The sequence below is a fragment of the Biomphalaria glabrata genome, chromosome 8, assembly GCF_947242115.1.
Source record: "Biomphalaria glabrata chromosome 8, xgBioGlab47.1, whole genome shotgun sequence".
Taxonomy (NCBI): Eukaryota; Metazoa; Mollusca; class Gastropoda; family Planorbidae; genus Biomphalaria; species Biomphalaria glabrata.
This window is the reverse complement of record NC_074718.1, coordinates 36,048,886-36,075,100: the sequence shown is the minus strand read 5'-3', so window position 1 is coordinate 36,075,100 and position 26,215 is coordinate 36,048,886. Positions and strand designations below refer to the sequence as shown.

Below are 26,215 nucleotides of genomic sequence, written 5' to 3'. Positions count from 1 at the left end.
TAAATAAACAAAATGAAAGCAAAAAATCAGTCACTGAATACCGTTCCCCCCCCCCCCCTTGAGGGGGGATTTCATTTCGGGGGGGGGGGGGGTCAACACCCCGGCTACGCCCATGGCCTAGATATTTCCTTTCGAAGACGATATGCTGACTCTCCTTTGCATCGCTGCTTCTGCATCTTCGGTAACCGTGTTCATGAATTTTCCTTCAAAACAGCCGATTCCTTGACTGCTTCTTTTAAAGCCACCCGCTTTAGTTTGCCTTTTGATGCACCAGACTCGAAATAACGTCTTGATATATCTTACAAAAGGTCTTCTAGCATTAAATTGATAGTCTAACAAGTAAATCTAAACTCTCGTTAATATATCTTGAGTCATGGTAAAAACTTAGAGCTAGTCTAGCAGACATAGAGCAATATAGCTTTGAGATTTGATCCGAGTTATGCTGTTTTTTTTTTTCTCTATTTTTTTTAGTCCTATGCGAGGCCCTTGCCAATCGTTGAATCGAGGCCTTACGTGGTTTGTCTGTCTTTGTCTAAGGCCGGCCCTGTCACAGGATACCAATCTCTGTTGGAGTGTTAGCTGGGTACAGGTTCCCTTTATTGCTATTCAGTTTTACCTTAAATCATTTTTTTTCCCCGAAAATAAGATTTTTAGATAATTAACTGATCGATGAATATTCACTGTAGGCTTTAGGCCTAAATAGGCCCTAAACCAGGGCATCCTACATGTAGGCCTATTTGTCATCTTTTTTTTTTTTTTAAGCGAGCAAAGTTGAATTGTTATGTCAGCTATAACGTTACGACAAACGTAATACAAATTTTCATTCGGAACAAATAATTGGATCATTAATATTTGTTTACATTATGAGAATAATCTTTCATCACAGTAGCTACAATCGACATTCGTTAAAACAGTTTAAGAGAAACGAAATTCATTGCAGTTCCGTGAACAGGAATTTTCTTACTATGCTCAAAAAGTAAATTTAGTTCTCATAATAATCTAGCAAAAAGAGCATAAACCAACAACTATGGAGATTGAAATCTAGGCCTTAGATTTTACAATTACATAGAGCTATTACATTTTAGTCATTAATATATTATGCCTAGATCTATTCTAATCCTGGTGATACACTACTTTTGTCCCACCTGTTGAACCCCCTACCCCTCAATACTTAATTTTAGGCTAAGCACGTGACTTCGTATCTCATTTTTGGTGAATCCATCGAAGTGCGCATGTGCAAACGGTTCTTGTAGAAGGATTCAAGATGGCGGGAAGACCTTTCTAAGTATTTCTGTGTTCATCCTTCGTTTACAAGAAGGCAAAATCATTTATATTTTACATATTTAATTCATTTACATTCCAGGTAATTAGATCTAGGTCTAGTTTGGAGTTAGATGTGTTCTAGATATGTCTTTGTAACAATCAATAACTGCATCATTTGCAACGCGTTTGATTGACGTTTCAAACTATGTCTGGACGGCATGATGATGATGACCTTTCTCAACTTTCTGTCCCCAATTAAAGCCACACGTACTGCCTTTGCTCAAGCGGACTTTATTTTTGATCTAAATCTAAACCTAGTCTGTAACATAAAAATAGATCTACTCCTAGATCTAGGTATCTAGATCTAGAAGACACGTAATCGACGAAAATTCACCATTTTTTTTTAAAGCGATTGACCTAGAATCCTAGCTTTAGATTTTAGATAGACGAGTAGTTTAGTAGTTTATTTAATTCGGACATAACATGAATTCGGACATTCGCTGTTTTTGTGGTTATTAAATAATTATTTTAATATTTATTATAAAACTAGCGCGCTGTGTAATGTGCTTGTCCATTTTCCAATTCTGACCCAATTTCCTTCCATTTAGATCAGTGCTCTCAAACTCATTTCAGCATGTGGGTAGGTACTTCGATAAAAATTTCAAAATGATCACAATGCAATGAAACCTATTTAGTTAGATAGAGCTTGAGAAATGCTTTTCAAGGATACTAATTTTATATTGCTGAGTTAATTGTGAGGGGAAGTTATTAAATTTTTAGTGGCCAAAAATTAGCCTGCCCTTTGTAAAACAAAAAAAAATCTGTGACCAAAACAACTGACAGTTGAACTTAAATTAACTGTATTACTAAAAGTCCTAAAGATATGGGGATGCAACTTCACACTCTTTTACATTAACCAGTATTCTGTTAAAATAAATTAAAAAAATAAGACCAAGCAATAAAATCTTTGAAAAAAAGTGAATTAATATTATATTTAACCCATTAGCTCCTTCTGCAGTTGGAAACATTTTCCCGTTTTTGTCCTAAACCGTTGTAGAACGTTTCTAAAACCCCCCATTCAATAGACTTGTTTTAAACTTTTAAAAAACAAGATTTCTTCTAGTCTCGGTGCAAGCGTGATTACAAATAATTTTGGAGATTACCGATTCTATTTTTAATAAAATCGGGAAGGTTTTATTTTTTAAATAATTTTTCAAACGAACAGGCCCATAGCCCCAGTGTATAAGCCCCCACGTGGGAAAATGAGTATTTTTGAAGTTTTTTATAATCTAGTGGTATTAAACGTATATATATTTTAAAACTAGACATATAGTTCTATTTTTTAAAGTTATCTGTTTGTTCATTTGTATTTGATCTTCAATTTGATTATTTGTTCATTTGTATTTGATCTTCAATTTGATTATTTTTTGCAAAATACATATTTTTTAGGATTTTTAAAATACGGAGTTATCCCTCCTTGCTTAGGACTTTGAAAGGGGTTTTTTGAACCGGAAATAGGAGCTATTGGGTTAAAAAAGCCTTTGACAAAAAATAAAAATATATGTGATTTTGTCATCATATGAGCCCAAAAATCACAAATAAACAAATCAGAGATCTGTATTGTGTTTTATTTGTTTAATTATAATTCTACTGTATTTAAATAGCTATTTAGATCTATATGCATTAGATAGATAATTCTTATAAATTATAAATGAAAATAGCACTGTGCAGAAAAATATTTCCTAAAATTTAGTGACTATAAGTTTCATAAACTTCATAAAAAAACAGTTTTAACCTTTTTGTAGAGCACTGTCAATTAATCATTTTAAAATGCCTGAATTTAAATGCTTTAACTTTAAAAATTAGATTGTATATGAAAAATTTCTTGCATCGGACAATAAAATAAAAAAGAATCCTTGCGATTTTTTTAGAAGTTATTAAAATATTTTTTACTTGAAAAAAAAAAACAACACAGGAAAAAAAAATTAATAGTTCGCTGAGTGAAAAATATGAAAAAAAAATTTTTTTAATATTTAATATTATTTTAATATATATATATTTTTACTTTAAAATTTGCAGATTACAAAGTCATTATAATAAAGACACATTCCCTCTCCATAATCTAGCATTCAAACACTATAAAAGTTAATCTAAATGAAAAATTCCTATGTGTACTTCTAAAAATAGCTCGGGATAGACAGAAATTGACCATTTCCAGTAAATCACAGTGTTGGTTGTTACTAAAAATAGATTTTAACCATCAACTTTGAAAATTAATATCTAAAGAATGCGCCAAGTTACAAAGTTCAAACTTAGCACACAGATATATATTAACATGCTAAATTCAATAGAATTAGTGAGATTGTTGTAACTATAAACACTTTTATTTTATTTAAAAAAGAAAATTTTACCCTTCTTTGTCTTTGTTAATTTTAATATCAAATATCTTTAATGTGCGCCAAGAGAATTTAATGAAATTTGAAATATACACATTTCATAATATGATAAATTATTGTAGCAAACAGCATTGTTGTAACTTTTATAGGAAAAAAGTTGTAAAAATGTCAACTTTCACATAAACTTTTGTTAAGAAAAATTTAACAGATTGGCTTCAAGTAAATAAAAGTGATCTCTGATATCTTGTGTTTACAAAAAGTAATCATAATTAGTCCTCAAATCAAATACAATGTGCTAAAACTTTGATGGAAATGATGGGAATGACCACCCCTAAAAAAAGGGTAAAATGTGCTGACACGCTTTTCAGCCATTTTTTGGGAGATAAAAAAAAATGGATCTAGGTCAGTTTATCGAAGTACCTAATGTGGGCCACATTGGAAAGTAACAACCATTCAGCGGGCCGCACCACAAAAAGAGAATGTTTTTTAATTAAATTTTACGAATACTACTGTCACTGCAGTTAAATGCGATAATAAAGTTTTTATAATTATTAATTACGTTTAGTGTAGTTTATTACATGCACAGGCAGTTTAGTCACTATCACTTATTAAAAAGCTGAAACTGTAGTCCCCCCCCCCCCCCCCCCCCAAAAAAAAACACCTAAAATTACTAGGCCTACTGCAGATGGCTTTCACTCATGTTTCTGTCCACTCAGCTGAGAGCGTTTGGCAGAGACCAGACCATCGACGTTAGGCCTGCAGTCGCGTGTAGTGGCAAGCCGCAAGGTTGCTCTCAGACGCTCATCAGTCAGTCTTGATCGTAATGCTGTTTTGATCTTCAGTCTGGAAAAAACTGTTCACAAACCTACGTACTCCCAAACATCGATAGAATTCTAGCAGCTGCGCAGAATAAGTTTGGAAACTTCTCTCTGGGAAGAAACTGGTAGAAATCTGGAACACCAACATCAGCATATTTTTTGCTTCAGAACAGTGTCACACTGCAGGAACGTGTTTCATTTCCACTGCGAACGGAGTGGCAACAAGGAAAAACTGTGGTTCGAGAGCAGTGAATTGCTGAAAGCGGTGTTCAAAATCTTTCAGAGAATGTCTACGTAGTATTTCAGGCGCTGTGGTTCAACCGTAATGCTCTGTAGAAAAGACAAATGAGCCAGGTTTCCATCTGCCAGCTGAGTGGCCCACAAAGTCAGCTTGTATCTGAATGATTTGATGCGGTCAAACATCACAGTAATCAGCTGCTTTGTGCCCTGTAGTTGTGAATTGAGTGCATTGAGATGTTGCGTGATGTCAGTAAGATAAGCAAGATCCGACAAAACATTGGGTCACTGAGCTGAGGTATGTCTCCGTTTTTCATTGCCATGAACAATGTTATTTCCCTTTTCAGTTCAAAAAATCTCTGCAGCACTTTCCCAGGACTCAACAATCTGACTTCCATATGATAAAGCAACCCTCAGTATTCCGTTTCTAAATCAGCTAGAAATGACACAAACTGTCTGTGGTTGAGAGCTCGTGCACGAATGAAGTTCACCGTCTTCACGACAACATCCATCACGTTCTTCATTTGTTGACTTTTGCCATAGAGTGCTTCTTGGTACAGAATGCAGTGTCTGGCTGCCAAAGGTCCTGCCAAGCTGAGCTGATACCGTTTCTATACCATTAATCCAACAACACCAACCTTCTTTGAAAACATTGCTGGTGCACCGTCCGTAGCCACTGAAACAAGACTAGGGTTAAGGCTATATTTTTTTATTGGCCTGGCAATATTTATTTTGTTTTTGGAGCTGATTTATTAGATTCGTAAGCCAAGTTGTTAGATTCCATTTAAAAAAAAAATTATTACTAATAGGGTGTCCGAATTAAATTACGATTTTCTTACCAAAATTTATTTCAGTTTTGGACATGAATGTTAATGATCTTATATTATATTTGTTCGTTTGTTTTTTTTTTTTTTTTTTTAGAGACCTAAAATATAACAAATATAGTTTAGGGGTACAAATATAAGTAGTAATCCTTACTCTCCATAAACTAAAGAAGATTTTGATACTTCAGTTTCTTTTCTTTGTCAAACCATTGTAAAATAATGCGCTGTGAAAGTCAAACTTTCAAATTTGGGCATATAGCCTACTATAAGTGTCTGAATAGCATAAACTACTCTAGATCTAGGTACTTTGATTTTGATAAAAAATTTCAAACTCAATAATAGTCTATTTTGTAATGAAACTTAGATTGAGCTTTTTGAACCGAGTTTATTGATACCTGATTTATGTTTCTAAGTTATAGCAATTTTAGTGTCGAAAACTTTGCCTAGAATCTAGATTCTTAAAAAAATTTGTGACAGAAAAAGGAAAATTTCGCAATAAAAATGCTGTAGCTTATTAACTATTCGAGTTATCTGCATGAAATTTTCACCAGAAAAGCATGATTAAGTCCTGATATTTATTTTAATTTCAAACAAGTGATAGACTTTGACAAAATTTTCTCCTGGAAATCTCCTGAAAAATAGACAAAATTGTCTATTTGGCTGTCATTCAGTATGAAAATCGCCAATCCTACGGGCGATTAAAAAAAAAAAAACGGCATTGTTGGCTTTCATTTTATAAAAATGTAATAATATGGCGAATTCAAGCCTAGATCTATTTTATCTAGATCTAAATCTAGAAAGACTTGATATTAAAATTAAGACTAGACCGTAAGGCGTAAATCTAGATTAGATCTAGGCTGGGCCATGCCTGGCCTAGACTAGTTGACTAGTACTGTAGTAGTAGTAGATCTATCATCTAGTACGTAGTAGATCATAGATGATCATGAATCATGGTGATGATCTAGAATTCTAGATCTACTAGAAATGACTAGATCTAGATCTATTACTATACATATATTATAATATTATGTAGATCTATTCTATATCTAGTCTACTAGATCTACTATACTATGATTTATAGTATGATCAGTACGATCTAGATTGACTAGATCTAGTCAAATTAGTCATTATTTCTAGAGCTAGTTATCTTCTAGATTTAGTAGTAGTACTGGTTACTAGTAGATCTCTAGTCAGATCTAGATAGCAGATAAAGATAGATATATCTAGTCAATCTAGATAGAGACAGATATAGTGATATAGTTACAGACAGTATATAATAGTTATAGCCAATAATCAACATATACTGAATATAGGGCCTACTATTCTACTTTTACTGTACTTTTTAGGGTGGAGGCCTTAGACGTAGAGTATATATGATTAATGGTATAGATTATATTTCTAGATCTAATAGAGATCTACTTAGATTCTGGAATCTCTCTCTTAGTTTTAGTTTTATAAATCTAGATTGTGAAGTAAATGGGGCTTAGAGTATAGTGTAATATGGTCTATATAGTATTTAAGCTGCTATATAAAATTAAACTATTCATGGTTTTACTATCAAATTCACTTCTAGCTTTATGATTCAGAGCTAGATTTTATAGATTTAAAGACACCTATTATTAATAAGACCAATCAATGCAAGAGATTTCCACTGAAATGGGAAACTGATATTGATAATGTGTTATACATTGCAATTTGTTTAATTTTGGAGATTTTAATTAATTCCTAATGTTGACTAAAACAAGCAATAGAGAGAGTAGTGCAAATAGGCTTATTGGTTTACAAGTACTTTTTTACTCTTTAATCAGTTACTTTTGAATTTGCTAATTTTGAAAAGGAAAAAAAAATTGTATACATGTATATGGTAATTCTTATATTTATTACTAAATAAAGATATAGTTCACGTTTTTCCGCTCCTGATCTCGAATATTTTCTCCTGGAAATCTCCTGAAATCCTAATCTCAGAATGGTGGGTGGAACCCTGCGTAACATTGCCCGAACTCCATTCACTGTCAAAGTTGAAGATGTTACGGAAGCATCAAAGAAAAAGAAAGTTTATTGAATACATTCATAGCAATACATTGATAAATGATGGTTTTCAGTGACATTACACAAATCTGGATCAAGTGTTATCCTGATTTTGTCTTTGTTGTGTCTTCTTCCATTTCCGATAATATATTTTTGCAAAACAGGGTTTTCCCAGCCTGTTAGTTATCAAGTCTAAATACTGAGACAATTACTCTTGCATAGACAGTGCAGAGAATTCCTAGTCTTGTGTAACAGTGACAAACTTAGCCTTCTCATTGTCAAAATATATGACAAAATATTATTACATATTGTTTCGTGATTAAACATAAAGCTTTTACAATGAATACCAAAAACTTACATTAGAATTATAATTGGGTCGCCGCCTAGTGGGGTACTGTAAAAAGGATTGCCGAGCTAAAAAAATGTTGAGAGCCACTGCTCTAGAACAATGCTACTAGATTCTAAATTTACTTCTGAGATCTGTGACCCTTAAATATGTGATAATTAAAAATGGGAAATTATCTTGTTATATAGATCTAGACCTAAATATAATGTTAATTTGTTTTTAATAAATATATCTATACCATAAAGTATAAAGTAAGGCGTATGTATGTATGTGACGAATAGACATCAAAACCGCTTGACCAATCATGATAAAACTAGGCAGGAATGTTCCTTGGGTACTAACTTTGTATTGTAGCCCTAAAACAAACTTAAGACCCTAAAAAAAAAAATTTGTCCGACTCTATTAAAGCTATAGTATTTATGGATCTAGGCCATGGTTAACAATGTTGACATGAGAAAAGATCGAAAGGATTTAGACCTAGATCTAATTTTAAGAAATACACTTTGTGCAGATAGTTTTTTACTTTGACACATGAAAATACAAAAGAAGATCCATTGATTTCATTATATAATAAAATTAACCTTCAATTTTGTGTTTCAAAAGCATTTTTTACATAAATTAGTTCCTGATATCTGTGACTACAGATTTCCTGGCGAACATTGTTTCATTAGACATTACCAAATGGTTACACATTAACACCTCTCTACTGAGTCTATTCCTAGGTCTAGGTCTAAAACTCTTATTGAACTCTAAGATTATAAAACTTCTTTTTCGCAAAGATAGTTTTATGCTTTAACACATAAACATACAAATAATTGTCCATTCATATCATATTTTAATCAAATTAACATTCAAATTTGTTTTTCTAAAGCATTTTTAATACATTCGTTCGCTTTTCGCTAAAGCTGCGTAGCCGTGTTGAGATAGGCCTATATTCATTCATGAAAAAAGGTCACGCATGCGCAACACAGAATGAACTCTTTATGAGCCAATTTATTACTCTAGATTAGTGTAGATTTAGATCTATGTCTAACTCAAAATCTACTTTATACTTTAACACATGAACATACAAAATTACACTCTCTGAATAGTCGATTGGGCAAACATTAGGCATTTGGATTTTTATTTTTAGGTAGGCAGGTCTGTAAATATGAAGTCTAAAATCGATTATGGATAAATTAAATATAAAAAAAAATCACAATCTAGTTTATTGTAAAGTAACATAAACCAAAAACACTAGTACTGATTTGACTGATGTATCTCTTTTTTTTTTTTTTACCACAGTGTTGTTTCAATTTTAAAGATTCTTCTGGTCTAATTTTCCTTTACATCACATGTTCACTGGCCACAATTTGACAAGTTTTAAGTTCTAAGGTATGTACGTTTCTTTTTTATTTCTTCCCATATACCACAATCTTAAAGGTTTTAGCCTGCTTATGGGGCTTGATCATAATTAAGGTTGTAGTTAGAGAAAATTTTCTGTATGAAAAAGCTAGTAAGACTTCCTGAAATTTTAAAACTATAAGTCTTCTATTTATATTAAGAAGTAATGTACAAATGAGGTAGTTGTTGAAATAGAAAATTAATATTCATAAGAATTTTTATAAAGCTCATAAATTCACTCTGTATGGTAAAAAGTTTGTACACATTATTTCTCCCACACTCAATAAGCAGAAATTTTGCACAATTATTCGATAATTCGACCCTGGGAAGGTACTGGGCTTTATCCGGGAAGTGGGGTTGTTTACGACGATCTGATTTATGAATTTGTGAACATGTACTATTTACATTAGATTTTTACCAAATTATTAAATTTTTACTACCTTTACTATTTTAACTGTGAATAGACCTTGATTTTAATGATTTAACTATATAGAATTTAGCCCTTGTTATGTAGAGAGAGAGAGTAGTCCTTAAGGGAATGCAGGCACGACATGGCCTAAAATTGTGCCGATGTGCCCAAAACCAAACCACATTATTTCTTTTACCTGACAACACCAAGAATAATTTGTAAAAATTTGCCAATTAACTATTGGTTATTAATTATTTTGTTTGGTATCTTGTGCAAGGGAAAGAAATCATACTTTACAGATGGAGTGGTATAAGTTGAATTAGTACCCTTGAGGAATCTTGATCCCTGTGTGAACATTTTTTTAATGCATTTAAAAAATGATCATGTAAATATTCATAGAGGTACCCCCACCTTCCCACCCCCTTTCACAACTGGGCCAGACAAGTGAAAGGATCATAGCGCATTGAGAAAGCTAAAATCTATTAAATCTAAACAAAAACATTATGTAAAAATATTTCTATTGCACAGATTTATGTCTAGGTCAATCATACATACAATTACATTACACTTAATATACATTTTGTTTTTTTAATTACTATGAGCAAAATTTGCTTTATTCTGAAAAAAATTTCACTTTGAGATTGCAAAAAGCTGTCTAGAAGAATCATCAGACCTGCCTACCGTTACGCAAAATGCGTATTCGTTACGCAAAATCTCCCAATAATGACCGTCAGTACGCAAATACGCATTTAACCCTCCGCGTTACGCATTTCGTATCCTTTTTTTCCCCCCTCTCTTGACTAGCTTACGAGCGGTCACGGAGGTCACGCTAAGCCGTCCTGTTGGGGGGGGGAACAGCAAAGGTGGGGAACACATTGTTTCCAGATCTATACGTTGATTGGTTCTTAAAAGCAATTAGATTTAGTCTAGAAATGAAGAACGCGAGAGTGAGGGAGTGGCGGATTGGTACCAGGTTGGTATCGTCAGTTAGCTGATACACCAACATGACTTTTTTTTTCATTAGTTCATTAGTAGAAATTAATTATGTTGAATCCCTGATTCCTGTATTCATTTGTATAGAAAAAAATATCGAAGTGCTATCGATTCAAACACATTCAGTGACATTGTAGATATCTAGTCTAGATCTAGATCTGGATTCAAGATCTAGAAAACTTGTTATACAGGAATAGATCTAGCCAGAGTCTAGCTAGTCATTACGTTATGTCATGATTCTCTACATTACTCTACAACCTAGACTCTAGATCCAATTTAGTTGTAGTATGATTTAGATTGACTAGATCTAGATCGATAACATCTACTACCATCTAGTCTAGATCTAGACTAGATTCTTAGTCTTAGTCATAGAATAGATCAAGGATGAAGGTAGGCCTACGAAAGTTTGGAGTAGACCTACGTTTGTAGCGGATCCACGGCATCGGTAACACTCTTGAGCCCAGATCTAGTGTAGATTATATTCATTATATAGACATAGATCCAAATCTAGTCTAGATATCATCTCTATTGTCATATTGATCTAGATTTAGATTGATCTAATCATATCATGACATCTAGATCTAATATTATATATATATATTATATATATATGACAAAATAGTGTATCGCGTAAGTGTTACGCATTCTGGTGCCAAAATACGCATTTTGACCATCAGCGTTACGCATTTGGACTTTTTTTGGTAGGCAGGTCTGAATCATACATTTTTGTGTCTGAACTTTTCAGATCAATTCAACAATGAAATGTCACAAAATCAATTACCAATTAAATAATATGGTCCACCTCTAACAAATTTAAATTGATCAGTATATACATTTTTTATTTTCAGATTATAACACAATGGCTTTAGAAAATGATGAAGCCTCCTCTGTCAAATCTGAGATGACTTTAACAGAGGATGACAACATTAATAGTCTTGATGGAGGGTTAGAAGATAACCAAGCTTTTGATATTTGCAAGATATGTGATGAGAAAATAAAACATCCTAAAATTCTTTCATGTTTGCACGAATTTTGTGAAGAGTGTCTGAAGAAAAGACACGACATAGAAAGAGAAGAAGAATCTAATTCTCCTAGTAGTCCACTTGCTAAAGAATGGCTGATGGATCTTATCAAATGTCCAACTTGTGGGCAGAAAACTAGGATTCCAGAAAAAGGCATATCTGGACTTCTGTCTGATTCAGTTTTAGAGGATATGATAGAGTCTGGTTTAGATGATAAGAAACAGGTATGCTAGTTAGTTTATGCTATTAAATTTGCTTAATGACTGGCCTTGTAAAAACAGTGGCTTCTGTGTCATAGTTCATTTTACACTCATGGATCTCTGCAGATTTTCATTTAATGTATAATAATGTATTACTCTGAGCTTAAAGACCTAAATATACAACTTATATTTCAAATCTACATTAACTAGATTGGCTGCACAAGCTGCAAAGCTGGTGATAATGCTGTAGCAAGATGTAGGACATGTGAAAATCTGCTATGTCCAAACTGTGTCACTGCTCATCAGTTTATGAGATGCTTTGAGGACCATAAGGTAATTTCTCAGAAAAATTACTTAGTGAGGATTTGTGTGGTATTACTCCCAATTAGGAAGTGGATGCCTTTTTAAAAAAATTTTCTGGATGTGATGGGGATTGATTTTTCTTTGTTTTGGTTGTATATAGATACTGGACCTGCAAAATAACAATACAAAAAAAAAAGTTAATCCTATGTACAATACGGCCTTTTCCATTGCTTTTATATTCAATATTGAAATATTAAATATAATCTATATTGCTTATTGACAAAAAAAAACACTTCTTGCGCCCTCCACTATTTACATGATTTTTTTCCCCCCATCAGTTAAAGATTTAAATTTGGACCTTTTTGTAGAGACGCATCTTATACACACTTAAACTTTTTCCCATTACACATTTTTCATGGAAATCAAATAGCTACACCAAGATGAATCGTATAAAACAAAATATCCTTTCCAAAAATACACACACACACACACTCGAATACTTTCACTGTGACCATTCTTTGTTTGTTTTTTTTTTAGAGTTAGTATTCATGTAAATCTAAAAATTAAACTATTTTGGTTTTGTTAGTTAACTTACATATTCATTTATACATTCATATTTATGCTTTTTTTTTTTTTTTTGAATGCGACCTTTTTGAGAAATAGCGAAAATAAAATACAAAGGTTTCATTTTTGAAAATACATTTTTTTTTATTTTATTTTTTTTTGCGAATTGCTATGTAGGTAAAAGAACCTTTATTAATTTCATGTAAATCCATACGGTCATGAGATCTCTTGATACATAATTGAATCAGTGAGTTGTACTTTGCACTTAGAATATAGATTGTATTACTAACATAAAAAAGTTGAATTAGATCTCAATGCCACCCAATAGCAAAGTTTGTCTCTTCCTGGAAAAAAAAATTAGAATTTATAAATTGTGAAAAAAAAAAATTATTATTTCATTTAAAGTGATTTATTTTTTTATTACAATAAGGCATATAGAAGTAATTTTTATAATTATAGGTTGTGACATTTGATGAAATGATTAAAAGTGGAGAAGGAATAGATCATTTGAGAAAACCAGTGTTCTGCTCATTACATGCTGTAGAAAGCATCAAGTTCTTTTGCTGCTCTTGTGTGGTAAGCTATATCAGTTATTGAGCTGGAATTCGATAAGAAATATTTTTCTTTAGCTAAAGCAACATTAAATACATAAGATATTTTGAGGGAGGTGTATATAAATTTATATTAGATATTCTTAAAAAGAGAAAAAAAAACACCATTAAACTATAATCTAAAAAAAAAAAGATTAATCTCAGTAACTTTTGAACCCATCATCCTCAATGTTTTGAAGGGAAAAAAAAGTAATAATTCTTAACTTTATACATTTTCTATCAAATCAAAAATTATTTTTTTTTACTTATAGAAAAGTTGCATTTTCTGCTATTAACTCTTTCTCTCCATAATTATTTACCACATTCTGGTGGAATCAACGCTGGTATCGTCAGTTAGGAGAGAAAGAGTTAAGCATTAGGATAATTTTTTAAGATCTGCATACTTTTGCATATGTATAAATTAATGTACATACGCAACTTTGATGGTGGAAAATCATTGAAATTTAAGAACAAGGGATTCAACAATTTGACATTTTGTCAGATGCTGCCTTGTAGGCGTAGGGTCTGCCAAAAATACTATTAAAAACTGAAGATTTCTTATGTGGCAACTAAATAAATTTGTTTATTTTTAAGAACAAAGTGTTAACTTTCTAGACAAAGACATGGGATTTAAGCGTTTTTAGAAAAGTCTTGAGAAATTAAAAAAAAAATATATATATAATGGAATATTTTTAATGTATCTATTATATTTTTAGGTACCAGTTTGTGGAGAATGTGTCCAGAAATGTCACAATACTCCAGAGCACAATGTGAAAAAACTAACTGAAGCTGTTGGTGCAAAGAAGGATACCCTTGCAGAGTTCATTAAAGAATGTGGGAGAAAACTAATTGAATGTCAGAGAATTAACACTACCTTAAGTGCTGCACTAGAAGATTTGGAAATGCAAAAAGATAGCACCAAAGGGCTCATACAGGAAACTTTTCAGAGTTATAAAGCTGTTTTAGAAGAAATCAGAGTGAGTAGTTTGAAAGAATTTATATATATGTATATTAGAGTTATCTTTTTTACTTCTTTTTATACTTGGTTATATGGTGCTAACATAATATGTAATAGAAGATACTATATTGAATCTTACACATAAAACCAGTGCTTTACATTTTCTGAAAATTTCCTCAGTCTCTTTTATCCAAAAACAAAATCTGAAATTACAATTTTTTCTTTTCAAAGAAATGCAAATTAAGAATGTTGCTTGTATATGCTCTGCTTTGCGTTTAGATATACACTATATTAAATTTTCTAGAACTAGATACAGACATGCCTACTGTCCCGCATTATGCGGAACCGTCCCGCAAAATCACATAAAAAGCTCCCATGTACCGCCGTTCCACATTGACAGTCTTCTGTTCCGCGAAGTCCGTATTCCGACAAAAAAAAAAATGCCGTCGACCATTATTATTTTCTTTTTTTTGTAAAATGCAAAATGAGAACGGCGCCAAAAATATATTTAGATCTACGTTTTCCGTTTCCTTCCGGCTTGGGCATGCGCAGTTCTATTTCCTACCTTTACGTATAAATAACGCTCATTAGCGCGCCTAGATCTAGTTAGTTCAATCAGAATCAGTGAATTTGATTGATCTTCTACGATTTTATTTGTGATTTTCTAGTCTAGATTAGATCTAAAATCTAATAATGTCTAAACGATCCATGCCCGATGGTGCTGCTTCTGCTCCACCTTCAAAAAAAAGGATTCAGAAGTTTCGTAAGGAATATACTGACGAATTTCCCTTTATTTTGCCCGCAAGACATTGTGAGTATAGTGCTTTTTGTGAAATATGTTGCTCGCAATTCACGGTTAAATATGCTGGAAAATATGACATTACTCGTCATATTGCTAGTGCTACTCATACTTCTTTGGCTAAACAAGTCAAAGTTTCAAAGAGCATTGAAACCTTTTTTCCGACATCCAAAGCAAAAAAGAACACTGATGTCATAAAGGCAGAGGTAATGTTGGTAGATCTTGTGACCGAGTTGAATCTACCTTTGGCTACTTTAGACAAATTCACAAAGGCATTCAAACTTATGTTTAAAGATGATATTGCTAAGGATTTTCAATGTGGACGCTCCAAAGGTACAGCAATAGTTAAAGAAATAGCAGCCAAAACAACACTTTCCTTGGCTGAACGTATGAAAATGTATCCATTTACAATATCTACTGATGGAAGCAATGATTGTGGCAGCTGCAAATTATTCCCCATTGTTGTTCGAACAGTTGATCCAAACACCAAGCTAGTTAATTTGCTGTCAATACCTGTTTGCGAGGGCTCTGCACTGGTGAGAACATTTTTAATTTATTACATGCTGAAATTTCAGCACATAATATTCCATGGACAAATTGTCTATCATTTGGCGCAGATAATGCACCAGTGATGGTAGGCAAAGACAAAGGTGTACTTGGGTATATAGCAAAGCAACACTCCAATATTTTTATGTCAGGATGTGCGTGCCATCTTGTACACATAGCTGCTGAAAAGGCTGCCTTTTGTCTTCCTCTCAGTATAGACCAGCTGCTGATAGATGTCTATTACTACCTTGACAAAAGTAGCAAAAGACAAGGAGCTTTTAAAGACATGCAACTTTTGCATGAAGTAAAGCAAAACAAGATATTGAAGCATGTGTGTACAAGGTGGTTAAGCATAAAAAAATGCTTGCCACGAGTTCTGGATAATTGGGAGCCTCTTCTGGCATTCTTCAAGAATGAAGAAAAATTATCTACCTCTGCATCGAAGGAACAGGCTTCAAACCTAAGAAAAATTTTTTCTTCTCCCACTAATAGGTTAATTTGCCTTTTTTTGAATGATGCCCTGCAACCGTTTGATGAGTTCAACACTTATTTTCAAAGTGAGGAACCAAAGATTCACTTGTTGCAAAGCAAGCTACAAATACTTGTGAAATCTTTGTTGATCAGATATATCAAGCCATCTGCATTGCTTGGGGTGAGAGTCACTGAAGTTGACAACCTTAACAAGTCCAACTTTAAAGACAATACAGACCTACATTTAGGACAAGCTGCTTCGGATTTCATTGAGAGGAAAAATGAAGTACATCTCAGAGAAGAAAAAATAAACCTCTTCTATGATGGTGTCAAAGCATTTTTTAATGCTGCTGTGCAATATCTCAAAGTTAAGCTTCCCCTGAATGAAGAGCTGCTTAGACATATGGAAGTTGTTGATGTCTTTAAACAAACCTCTTCTTCATCTGCATCACTGGATTATTTTTTAAAAAGATATCCAGTACTGTTGCCAAAAAATGTGAGTGCATCTGATTTAAAGCTTGAGTTTTCACTATACCAAGCCACTGATATACAGTCTTGTATGAAAGAAAGATTAGATGGCACATGGGCTGCAATTGGAAAAATGAATGACAATGGTAAAAATTTGTTCAAAAATTTGGCTGAGGTTATGCTAGCACTATTGACAATCCCTCACTCTTCTGCACATTGTGAGAGAATATTTTCTCTTGTACGCAGAAATAGAACGGAGTTTAGAAGTCGTCTAAATAACGAAACTATCGAGGCTCTCCTTATTTGTAAATCCAGGCCTGGAGATGCAATTAACCGAGTGTATTCTGACAGTGAACTGGAAGACCTGAAGAGTGCTTACTACAAGTCACTCCAGGCTTCTCACTCTGGCAAGGACTAATGTATTTCAAAGCACTGTAAATATTGTAAATAACTGTGTATATAATAGTGTATATATTGTAGAAGCACCTTAATGGAAAGCTGAATGTTTCAAGAATGTTTTAATGGATATTCCAATTGATAAATCGTTATAGGTATGTAGTTTTAATTACAATATAAATAAGTATAACTGATTTAACAATGCTTTCGCAGTTACTATTTATAATATTACACTAAATTGTCTTTTTTTTCCGATGACTTGCTTGTTCCACATTGGGGTCCAAAGTTCCACATTTTCAGCCTGAGTGTTCCACATTCAGGGTCTTGGGGATAGGCATGTCTGTAGATACCACATGTAGAACTATACTTTTAATCTTATTCTGTGATTTTTTTTTGGTTTGTGCATTCAAAGCTTTTGTTCATTTATTCTAGATCTGTTTTTGTATATTGCACTTAGATCTAGATGGAAATAAACTCAAATTCATTATCTAATTTACTAGTCTAGATCTAGAATAGACTAAGCCTACCAAATAGGATTATTTATAGAACTATCTATGGAGTAGATTGGATCTATATTTAAGATATTAACAACTAATAATATTTAAAAAAAACTTTAAAACCCTTGGAAGCAGATTAGTAGATATCACTATATCTAGTACCGGTAGATATTCAGATTACTGTAGATCAGTGGTCTTCAACCTTTTTTGGCCTACCGCCCCCTTTTCGTATTTTTTCTTTTAAAAAATCTGCCAGCCCCCCCCCCCCCCCCCCCCCCCCTCTCGAAGAAAAACATTTATAAAGAAGCATGAGGAGGCAAATTTGAACAAAATGTCATTTATTTATTAATTTGTATGACGTCAATAATGATCTTCTTTGGCGAGCTTAGAGTAGGACGGAGTTACAGAAGTGCCCCCAGTAAGCATCATTAAGATGCCCTCACTGGCATAGAGGAAAGTAACAGGCAGCATTCTCTGGCAGGGCAGCAGATGGCCTCTGAGAGACATAGTTGGAGAGCACTTACAAAAGCTTAGGGACAAACATTTGAGACTTAAAGAAAAGCCATTATTGAAGACAGGCACAAAAGACGGAAAGAAAACTTAAATAGACCGCCATCAGACAACGGCTTTGTCTGCACACAATTCAGGAAAATATGCAGGTCGCAACTCGGTTTGTGTAGTTATGTGAAACACTGCACTCAGCCGTACTCTTCGGAATCTAAGGCATTGCAAATATTATCATTATACAAAAAGTATGTCAAATAATTTGCATTGATTACAAAATTAATCGTCATAGATTTCTTCATAGAGCAAATTTGTGTGAATTGCATAGATATCGATGTCCTTAGGCAGTAATTCATTTGTCAACAAACAAGTTATGTGAGATTGTAAAACTCTTTAAAATAGATTTAATTTATCGATAAAAGAAAAATGATATAATCAATGAAAGTACATTTCTTTCCTAGCAGTCGGAGGTTGGTTATATTCATTTGCATTAGATGCCTACCATGTAAAACCATTTTTTAGCCTGCTTTGAGTCACCGCCAACCGTTGAATCTTCCTGTTTCTAAAAAAAAAATGTATTTAAGAGCTTAACAAAACGAGCAATAACAAACCCCTATCGAAATCCAGCGACTTCAGTTCACAAGTGTCTAATATCTTTTTCATTATTTTCACAAAAACTGTTGAAAGATATTATTTTTGGGCATTTTCTTCATGGGTTTGTATTTTATTTACAATTTTTATAATTAGATTCAAATAGAAATGCAATCGCTGGCTAAATTTTTAAGATGTTGCCCGTGTATCATAACTCACAAGGTGAATAGTGAATAGATCTGTTCGTTATTCTATATTACTTCTGAAGCCATTGTCCAAACAATTATGGTTCCCAATATGTCGTCATAAGCTACATAACTAAACAATTTCGAAATATTTCATCACTATCAGAAAAAAAGTTTTTTGTGTAACATGTTTTTTTTTTTAAAATTTTAGTTTTAATGAATTCTCAAACAATATCAAAAGACTTTTTAATTTAAAAAAAAAAGCTATGCATTTTTCTAAGCGGCCACAAAAACGCATTCTGCTTTGCATTTTTTGTTTTTCATATTGTTTTAATAGCAGATTTTTATAATTGTTCATGAATATTCTTAAATTATTTTTGGATACCGGTATTGCTATATGTTCGTGAAGCCGTCTTGGTTCCATAAACTCATCTGAAAGTTCTGTCATTCAAAGTAGAACATTGGAATACTTTTTTATCTAATGGCGATTCACTAAAACTCTTAAGCAATATTCCTTTACATACCAGTGAGTTTTCATAATAACACATTTTCAATGTTTTTTGTTTTGAAAAAAAAGTAAAATTATTTTTTTCTAATGTTAGCTTCAACGCTTTTTTTCAATTAACATTTACATAACAATATTTTAACATACGTAGATAAAATAAACTATTATCTAAAAGTTTGTTTGTTTATGAAATCTTATATGTCTATGAGCGCAAGAACTAAGTATCCTTTACAATTTCATTAAAAGAGTAAGAATTTAAAAATGGAAAATGTGATTCCCGAACTCTATTTCTAACGTTGTTTCTGTTCTTAAATTAGAAGCAAGCTAACTATAATTTGTCTATATGTAGTTAGCCAGCTTTAATGTTGAAGATTTTTAAAATTTGTTCTGTTTTAGTGCATCTTTAGTTTCTTCTTTCCCCCTTTATGCCCAGCGCCCCCTAACCGCCCCTTATTGTGCACACTGCCCCCCTACCGCCCCTTATTGTGCCCACTGCCCCCCTACCGCCCCTTTGGCTCCCAGCGCCCCCCCCCCTTTTCCATCTCGAAAATGCCCCCCGGGGCGTTGAAGACCACTGCTCTAGATCTAGCTAATGCTCTACAAGCCCGAGTGTTCTAGATCTACTTCTTGCAAACAACCACAAATCGCCATATGTGTGTGTGTGTGTGAAAGTGTGTCACACAAAGAAGCTTATATAAATTTGTTTTTTTCTGAAATTCTCTGCCTCTTAATGCATTTCTTTTTATCTAGTTGCTCTTCAGTTGCTTGTTAATACATTTCTATATTTCTATAGAATCCATTGTAGAATTCCTTTATATTCAATGGTTAAGTGCATCAAACAGGATTGTAGCTAATATTAACCCAATAGCTCCTATTTCCGGTTAAGAAAAACCCAAGGCCCTAAGCAAAGAGGGATAACTCCGAATTAAAAATATCCTAAAAAAAAATATATATTTTTTTTTTTTGAAAAAATAATCAATTTTAAGATCTAATACATATAAAAAGAAACAACTTAAAAAAATAAAACGATATGTCTAGTTTCAAAGAATGTATACTTTTAATACAATTAGAATATAAAAAAAGCTTCAAAAATACCAATTTTTCCCACGTGGGGGCCTTTACACTGGGGCTATGGGCATGTTCATTTGAAAAATTATTTAAGCAATAAAAATCTTCCAGATTTTATTAAAAATAGAATTTGTAATCTCCAAAATGATTTGTAATCAGGCTTGCAACAATAGAATACAATGATTAATGGCATACCTGTCCCTTAGTCAGCTAAGTTTTTAGTACTATTTGGTAATTAAAAATTAATATGATTACGCATTATTTTCTAAGTTCTGGTGCTTAACATCTTTTATGGGATACAAGTTTATTAATGTCATGTTGAAATTTGTTTTCCACTGACACTTTCATCACTGATTACAAATTTTGATGAGATAATCTCGAACGGTGAGGTGCTTTTGTAGCTTTCATTATGGAAAAGAACTGCTCTCAGAGATAAGTGCTTGCAAACAGCAAGTATTCTGGCTGCAAATTTCCGCAATTCAACGTAAAGTCCAGGGTAAATAAATGTAAAATTTTGACACAGCCAATTCTATATACTTTGATTTCAACAAAGCATCTGACTGCTTCTATCAGCTCTACTTGCAAATTACCAGCAGCAATTTCAGAATCAAATAAGAATGGAGCTACAAACAACGAAAATTCTGGCTCGTACGGAATGAAGTCACGAAAACGGTCATTGAAAGCATCTACAAATGATTACAGGTGTAAGACATATTTACCAAATGTTGTAGCTTTATTTAATCTTTTTAGTTCCTGACATGTTGAGAAGTGAACAAGATTTCCTCTTCATATTTGGTAATTTTGCTTGTAAGCACTCCACATGATTACACACAGTTGTGATAATTTTGTCTTTCCTTTAAAGTTTCAAATTCAAGTCTTGCAGGTGACCAGTGAGATCAACTGCCAATGCCAAATCCCGAACCCATTAGTCAGTTTCGAAATGTTGAACAGGTTCACTTTTCTTGTTCAGAAACAATCTCCTCACGCAGTGCAAAAAATCTTTTCAATACTTTGACATGAGAGCCTGCTGACCTCTGTGTAGTAGGGAACACATCAAATTCATGTCCAATGTCATCCAAAAACATTGAAAATTGGCGATGATTTAAACTATGGGCACAAATAAAATTGAGAAGGACTGAAACCGATCTTATGTCATATTGGAACTGCAATTGCTGTGGGCAGAATGTTTCTTGGTAAATGATGCACTGAAATTTATAGTAGCAAGTCTCTCTTATTTTTGCAAGTAACTTAGCATCCAAACCATTTCATTTTATGGTTGGTGCACCATCCGTTGTTAGACTAACTAGCTTTACCAAAGATATATTGTACTGCAATATCACCTCCTCTAATTTCTCAAAACACTATTTTTTCATGAACATTAATTTATTGAACTCTTGAATCAATAATGTATGGGCGCCTGCAGGGGGTACACGGTGGTGCACTTGCACCCTCCTGGATTCTGACTATATCTATGTCATAAAAAAAATGGATCTTGGCGATGGATTTCATTATAAAATATTAAAAAATGGCTAAAATGTGGCTACTCAGAATTGAGAGGCATGCAGGTACAAGGTTGTCTATCAATTCCTAATATGCCTAGGCTAGTTTACTACTACATTAACCAGTGGAAGCACGACTTGTTCAGTTGCTACGTAGAAGTTAATTGATTTAATGGTGCAAAAAAATGTCTAGAATTTGGCTACTCAGATTCCAGCTTGCACCCCCCTGTGGGCGCCCATGGATATGGGATGGTATTTGATAGGGACCATGGAAACATCCAGAGCGACTAGGCAGCCTTTCTTATATTATAGTCATTAATTGTTCACAAGTTAGGGCATTGGATGAGCAGAGTTGAGATTTTCCTACTAGAGGAATATTTGTAGTACAGAGGTCAATTAAGTCCACTTGAGAGTTGACAAAACTAGTTTATATGTAAAATCATTTTACTGTTTTGAATTTTTATTAGAATGACATAACAAATGACTAATTTTCATCTCAGCTGCTGATACATCAATATATTAGAATTAGTTCTGGATCTAGCGTTACAGTCACACAAGTTTCATATCTTTCAAGCAGATAAAAATCTGAAAAATAAAAAAAAATGTAAAGTCTTACAAATCTGAAAATGACATATACTAAATTGCAAGCAATTAAACGTTTGCAAAAATTCTGAAATTCTTTTGTCTTGAAAATTTAAACTGTTAACATTATTTGTAATCTAGTAGAGTATGTAGTGGTTATTTAAAGTAGAACTCCTCTGACCATAACAACCGCTTGCTCTCTCCTATTTTTATCCCCACAACCCTTTTGTTTTAAATGTCAAGTGGCTAATTTCAAGTCTCACATTTATAAACCTAAATTTTTTTTTTTATTTTAGGATTCTTATCTTAAAGAATTAGATGACCTTCATGAAAAAAGAGAACTTTGTCTTATGGAAAGAATGCACAAATTGTCTACTCATGAAAATCAACTAACTCAAGCTAAAACATTTGTAGAAAGAGTTTGTCAACATGGACATGCTGGTCAAGTTGCTCAACTCTTACAGACTATGCTGAATCAGTTAAATAAATTGTGCATGGGCCTTATTATGCCAGATGTTCCTGTTAACACAGAATTTAAGACAGATGCAACTGCTTTTACTGCAGCTGTCAAAGGCACTTTTGGCTACTTTGCGAGAGAAAAAAGTGGAATGGTAATTTTTATTTTCTGCTGCTGTAAAATTATGTTGACAAATAAGTTCAATTATTTAGCTGTTTATATTCATTTGTACACATTTTTTTTTTTCAGGCTCCAACACATTCTCCCTTTGAGCCGGAACAGCAGTATACTCTTCCCAGTATTCATAATATGAGCAGTGTTAATATCATGCCCAATGCTACTGGTCAGGAGCTCATGAATCTTGGAAGTTTAACTGGTGTACAGCTTGGTACTATTGGAATTGGTCCTAGCATTGAAAACATGTCTCTTTCCAATGTTATTTCTAGTTTATCTGCTGTGACTATGGGGCACCATCCAGATAGCAACACCATCTCGGGTAACAATAGCCCATTGTCTGATAGTGGAATCTCTGTGGATAATGTCAGCCACAGCAGTGGGGGAAATGCAGCTGCAATGATGAATGTTGCAAACATGGCCAAATTGCACCAAAGTCAGAGTATGTTATCAATATTTGTTTTGTAATTATTATTTTTTTTACAGCTGATTTTACATTTTTAGCATCTACAGCAGGGTTGGGCAACATTTTTCTATTGAGGGGTGGCATATCTTACAACAGCTAGGGAGTTTATACATTCATCAGACTCAATAGCCCAGCTTCTATGTTAGAAAGAAGTTCAGTGACTTATAAGGATTATATGTCTGACAACAAAGCTTTTTTTAAATTTGAGATTGTTGAGGATGCCAAAGCTTTCATTGCTGACTCTGCAAAGAATTGTCTGAAAGAAGAAAATCTGAATTCTTTCAAAATGTGATACAATATTTCCAGTGTCTGCATACCTTGTAAAGAAATCACCCAATAACAAAACTAGATGTTACAGATCTATCAAAGCAAATCGTTGCATCTGGTTTTTAAGTCCAAATTCACTTCTAGCATAAAGTCCCATTTTTTTAAATGAATTTTTTGTTGGTGCTATCAGGAATGAAACACTAGAGGTATCAAGATCATAAAATTGCTGACAAGAACGGCAACATTCTAACATGTTCTAGAAAAGTCTATGACAAAGACTAAATGTGAAAATATTTTGTAAAATATACAGAATGTCTTATACAACTTAATGCTGTGTTAATTTTTTTTTATTTCTGCATTTGTTAAGTGCTTGAATGATTATATTTTTCTCAAGTATGTTTCTTTATATTTATGGAAATACACATTTGCTTCTCAAAATACATGTTTCCAATATGCCATATAGACATCTTGTTCTAAGCAAACCAAGCCAACCCAATACTTTCAACCCAGTTATTCAAAGCATCTAATAAATATTGGCATGAGGTTATCTGACTGAATGTTGCCAATTAAAAAAATCTTTGTTTACCTAAAAGTTTTTAGAATGACATATATAGACAATCTTTCAGGTTTTTCAGTAATTAAATAGATAATTTAAATTATATATTTTTAATACATATACATTTTTGTATATAATCAATGGGCACACCTAATATTTGTAGATGTCTGCAGTCTTTAATTTGCCCACCTCTGATCTAGAGCATTTATGTTTGGAAGGGTTTACATCTACATGTACAGAAAATCCATTCAGTTTTATCCTTGTTTTTATAGGTCCACTTTTTGCTCCTGGTATGAGTATTAATGGCCCTGGAACAGCAATAGGCAGTGGAGGAAATCCTATTACTTCTGGATCTGGAGATAATTCCTTGGCTAGTATTTTGGGCTCTAATACACCAGTGTCAAGTTCAAATGCTGGCAATGTTCAAAGTGCCAATTTGGAAGGACTGGCTTCTCTTTTAAATCAGCCACCACCACCTACTTTGAGTACTTTTACTAGTATTGGTTCTTTTGATCAATTTAGTCCAGGTAATTTGCTATAAGCAACCTTAGAGTTAGTCGTTCTTGCAAAAAAACAAAGTATTATTTTTTAATACTCATTTTGGCAGTGTTATGCTGATGTGTGTAGATCTTGAGTTGATAGTATGAACTTTTTTTTTTTAGTTCCTCCTATGTGAACATAATGATGAAATGAATAAAGCTTAGTCCACAACATTTTCTCTGTAAACTGCCTGTGAAACTCATTATTACCATGTTGTTTGTTTCTATTATGTAAAGTATTGATCTGAATAGGTTATCTTAATATAACTTTTTTTTCCAATTTGTAGGCATTAATCCTATTAAGCGGCTTGTCAAGTAATTAACTGTAATTAATAGATTTGGCTCTAATTTAAAAAATGCTTTAAAATGGAATTCTTTAAGGACAGCTTAAACTCCCCTATGGTTCAAAATTAATATTTTTTTTTTATAACTGAATATTATACAGCATTCATTTCTGAACAATTTGGTGTATACAACATATCCAAATTCAAAGTGGAAATAGTTTAAATATTTTTGTTATATTTTGTATACTAACTTATTTTTACCAAAGAGGTCATTTTTTAATTTTTTCTCCTATTAACCATTTTCTTATTTTGTTGTTCAGAGATGGCGTGATAAAATATTTTTTTAATGAATATTTTGCCTTGAAATTAGGCACAAATAATGTTGTATATACAAGTATGAAAGTGAAGTAGAATAAATACAAAAGGTTGAAAACTTTTAGAGTAATTAATTTTTTTCTATGCCAACCCCTCTATAAAAATTTGAAATAATGGACCACAATCATCTTTAAAGCTGTAACTTTTTTTCTATTCAATGAATATTGTTAATTCTGCTTCACAATCTTCTACTAGTATTTAATAATCAACGGCTGAAGTTTTATTGAACAAGCTATAGCAGTTTTCCAGAAATCTTGACATGAAAATTAACTATTTTTTTATCATTTTAGCTAAAAATTGTCCTCCAAAAAATTTTTTCTTTAAAAGCTAATATATAAAGAAAAATTATTTATTTTCCTATTTGCATGCCTACACATGCATTTTTTTATTCTATTTGGGGGTTTAAGCTGTCTTCAGGTGAGGTTAGATAAATTAGGGTTAAGGCGCAATAGCTTCTTTATTTCATGACCTACAAGTGTTTCTTTTTTTAATAACTTTTTTTTTCTTGTGATTATTATGATTATGATTATTAATTGCATTTATTCATATAGAACTTGGATCACCTAATAGTACTTATAGTAATGAGCCATATCCACCTGTCAGAAGAACCAATAAAATGAATGCCATGCAAATCAGGTTAGTGTATATATAG

At 32.8% G+C, this 26,215-nt stretch overlaps 2 protein-coding genes across 3 annotated transcripts in view; both read left to right on the top strand.

Annotated features, from left to right (window-relative positions):
- Positions 1-1,217: 1,217 nt before the first annotated feature.
- The window catches only part of LOC106050410 (brain tumor protein-like), a 37,610-nt gene continuing 12,612 nt past the window's right edge, over positions 1,218-26,215 (top strand). For both annotated transcript variants that reach the window (XM_056037735.1, XM_056037734.1), the window contains exons 1-10: positions 1,218-1,363; positions 9,197-9,286; positions 11,546-11,943; positions 12,130-12,252; positions 13,246-13,362; positions 14,093-14,353; positions 22,742-23,056; positions 23,152-23,518; positions 24,638-24,892; positions 26,115-26,199. In XM_056037735.1, the coding sequence (XP_055893710.1) occupies positions 11,557-11,943; positions 12,130-12,252; positions 13,246-13,362; positions 14,093-14,353; positions 22,742-23,056; positions 23,152-23,518; positions 24,638-24,892; positions 26,115-26,199 (1,910 nt within the window). In that variant the 5' untranslated portion in view covers positions 1,218-1,363; positions 9,197-9,286; positions 11,546-11,556. The remainder of the gene's footprint in view (positions 1,364-9,196; positions 9,287-11,545; positions 11,944-12,129; positions 12,253-13,245; positions 13,363-14,092; positions 14,354-22,741; positions 23,057-23,151; positions 23,519-24,637; positions 24,893-26,114; positions 26,200-26,215) is intronic.
- On the top strand, positions 15,347-17,614 carry LOC129927671 (uncharacterized). Its single transcript, XM_056037737.1, has one exon. The coding sequence runs from the start codon at positions 15,765-15,767 to the stop codon at positions 17,034-17,036; it is 1,272 nt and encodes a 423-aa protein (XP_055893712.1). The 5' UTR covers positions 15,347-15,764; the 3' UTR covers positions 17,037-17,614.